The 3,527-nt window shown below is 37.1% G+C and overlaps 1 protein-coding gene across 1 annotated transcript; it reads left to right on the plus strand.

The window, feature by feature from the left end:
- The first annotated feature begins 1,068 nt into the window (after positions 1-1,068).
- Positions 1,069-3,320, plus strand: LOC117123959 (fork head domain transcription factor slp1-like). The gene has a single exon (XM_033270059.1). The coding sequence runs from the start codon at positions 1,188-1,190 to the stop codon at positions 2,403-2,405; it is 1,218 nt and encodes a 405-aa protein (XP_033125950.1). The 5' UTR covers positions 1,069-1,187; the 3' UTR covers positions 2,406-3,320.
- Positions 3,321-3,527: the final 207 nt, after the last annotated feature.

Below are 3,527 nucleotides of genomic sequence, written 5' to 3' on the forward strand. Positions count from 1 at the left end.
TCTAGAATCCCAGTGCCGAAAATGGCATTTTACAGCTTACATGAAAGGCTGGACCCACCCTCAGGATTCGCCTCTGACTTTTTATGCCTTCTAACAATGGGAACATGACTGGCGTTAGAACCGCATTTGTATAACTCCAAGGACAGATTGGAATCGGGATAGACCTAATGTTGAAAAATAAAAACCCTAGAATCTCAGCCTACGGGTGGATTAGTAAATACGAAATGTCTGAATCTCGTACATCGGCATATCTGTTCAACAGAGAATTATCGTCTTAACGTTAAAAACACTCATAATTATTTCGTAAAGGAGGATTATAAAGAAGATGTCTTTAAAAGATGATTGAACATAGAATCCGATTGAAGACGTCCTGAAGGGGGAGATGATTAGAAGAGCATGAGATTGAAGCTAATTAGACTTCTCGTATGCCTGTAACAATGCCACACAACATCACATCACAGTATGAAGTACGCCTTTGCACCTGCAAATTGGATAATGAGAAACAGTGCTCAAACAACTAAACATAATATATAGGCTTAAGTATAATTGTCGTCTTCGTTAATGTTGTAACGATTTCCTTCGTTTAACCACCATATTTTTTAACGAGAAAATGTTGCCTATTATGATGACATTTAATACGGTAGGCAAATGTTATATTGTTGTCATAATTAAGAAGCTTACAGACAACAGTCAAATCCATTGCTTTACGTATATATTCACTTTTTAACTAAATCCGAGGCTGAGGTTGGACGGATCAGGGTTGTTTAGTAAATGAAGAGGGGGTAATCACAGTCAACTGAGTTGTTTAAACCATGTGTATCGAAAAGGGATTACCCAACACAACGAATTAACATCAAAAGCTTACATTGTTGTGATTGTAAGCCTCCAATTACAACTGCTCCTAAACAGAAGTTCTAAAATGCTTGTTGCGTCAATGTCATTGAAACGGCAACTTGCGGTGAGAGGAGTATTAGTATCTGAAGCTCGACGCTGATTGGACGGTTAGTGGGTTCTGGGCGGAACGATTACCGTGACGTGGGAATGACTTTCTGAAAGTTGTCACATTGCAGTAGTACAAATATTGGTCACTAATCAAAACGTGTCAAACATACTTTAGAAATTCTTGAGTGCCGACGTAACTAACACGAGTTGCAGACGATATCAACGTTCGACAACCTTCTTTCTTTATGTTGTTTAAAGAAGAAAAACCGACGATGGAGAGCGAGAGAGTTACTATCGATCAATCTCCACCAAAGCATCCATTTTCAATAGAAAGGATGCTGGGTCACAATGAGCCTGTTATTAGACGAAATATACCGTCTCCTGTCTCCCCGTCTGTGAGCCGATATACTGAGTCGCCCATGAGCGAGGTAGAGACGATTAATAAGGCGTGTGATGTATCTGAAAACAAGGAGGAAGAACAGATGAAAAAACTTGACTCGGAAGGAGAATCAGACAATAAGGATGATAACAATAATTCAGATAAAGACAATTCTGGGAAGCAAGCTAACGTTGTTCCCAAAAACAAATTTGGAGAGAAACCGCCATTCAGCTATAACGCTTTGATCATGATGGCTATCAGGCAAAGTCCAGAAAAAAGACTAACATTAAATGGAATCTACGAATTCATAATGAAAAACTTTCCATACTATAGAGAGAATAAACAAGGCTGGCAGAACTCTATTCGTCATAATCTCAGCCTGAACAAGTGCTTCGTGAAGGTACCCCGTCATTATGATGATCCCGGTAAAGGTAACTACTGGATGCTAGATCCATCAAGTGACGACGTATTCATAGGAGGTACCACTGGAAAACTAAGAAGACGCTCCACCAGTGCTTCCAGAAATCGTTTAGCTCATTTCAAACGCACAGGACGCCTTGCACCAGCCGGTTATCCTCATTTTCAGAACGATAAACCTTATCACCCATTTGGATACTGGCAAACTTCACCCGTCTTCCCGTTACCCAGCCATCCTGCAACCACAATGTATAGAACAATAGACCCTAGATCAGAGAACCCATCCCAAGGTATTCATCACCCGACAATGCCAGCTAGTGTGGCGTCTGCTTATTACGAATCGATCCTTTCATCAAATCCTGCATTTGTCAGGCCTGTTCCTGTTACGGTTAACGGATTTTCTGTAGATAGAATCCTTCGATCTGATCTTTCTTGCCCATCACAACCTACCATAATTCCACCATCTCACCGAGAGCTAGCTTGCAGCCCGCTATACGCCAGGGGGCTATCTAACAGCGAAACCTGTACATCGCCTTGTCAGTGCGTGTCGCATGCACCTGTGTCGGCCGGTTTCTATGATCCGTACGCAAGCCTAAGGGGCGTAACTTCACCCGTGCTTCTACCGAGTTCTTTCCTACAACAACCTCAGCTTATTCCTGGCAAGTAAAACAAACTCTTTGCTAGCGAATGCTTATTCTTGATTAATTTCCACAAATCTTAGAAATCGAACTTTTAATAAGCCTCTAGCCTAATTTATAATGTATCTATACATTAATGTCTAAGTTCAAAATATATGACATTGCGATTGTTTAATTGGAATTGTAGAATTAATTCATTTCCAATGTATTCGCCTCGGCCTTTTTAAGGGCATTTTTCCAATAAAACAATTGCGCTTTATTTTTACATTTTAAATAGACAATGTATAACACCATTGGCATTAGCTATAGGCCTGCAGAGTATTATAACAGTCTTTGAATCCAAGTGCAATATTTGTATAATTAAGTGATGTATAACTATAAACATTATTATTAATATTATTGTTATTATTATTGAATTAATTTTATTTGTATTATTGTGATGATAATTTTTATTGCAGTCTTTGCAATTAGTATTGTTATATTTATTGTTATAATTATTATTTGTTATTATTATATGGTACATTTTTTTAGAGAAAACTTTACTTATTTCAAACTGAATTTATCGTATCAAACTGCATTTTGTAACAGAGATTAAACACAATCTCATATTTTAATTGTACAAATCTTGATTGGTGTTATGAAAATTCAAGTCGGTACTGAAAACACAAATATTTAAATATATTGTGGAAATAAAAACTTGATAATCTAGCCATAACATCCTATAGGACTATTGATTTTAAACTTGCCGATTACTGTAACCTTAAATAAATTTAGATCAGAAAGTCCGTTGCATTTACGTACGTTAGCCCTTGCGGCAAATATTGCATGATTACTTTATATTGAAGTGTTTCATAAATCGGATTTTACAAAACTAAATTCAAAATATGCTTCATATTACAATGCCATGAAGAAGATTGACATAATAAAATACAAAGTTTACTGTAGTTTATTTTCGACTTGTCTAATTGTTTAGTATCGCGCCCTGTCTCTTATTGCATTTGTTAATTCGAGTGTCAATAATTGTTGAAAAACTCAACTTTATTTTCAACTGCTATCGGCAATGCAGTTATTGACTGGCATACGATTGCTTATTCGACGTTTATTTTCATTTGTCACTGACTACTATAGGATAAACATTCACAACGTTACAA

This window comes from Anneissia japonica, unplaced genomic scaffold (genome assembly GCF_011630105.1).
Source record: "Anneissia japonica isolate Jap-2015-1 unplaced genomic scaffold, ASM1163010v1 scaffold287736_len1891122_cov214, whole genome shotgun sequence".
In the NCBI taxonomy this organism is placed as follows: domain Eukaryota; kingdom Metazoa; phylum Echinodermata; class Crinoidea; order Comatulida; family Comatulidae; genus Anneissia; species Anneissia japonica.

Coding starts and splice junctions, on each gene's coding strand:
- LOC117123959 (XM_033270059.1), top strand. CDS start 1,188: ATGTTGTTTAAAGAAGAAAAACCGACGATGGAGAGCGAGAGAGTTACT.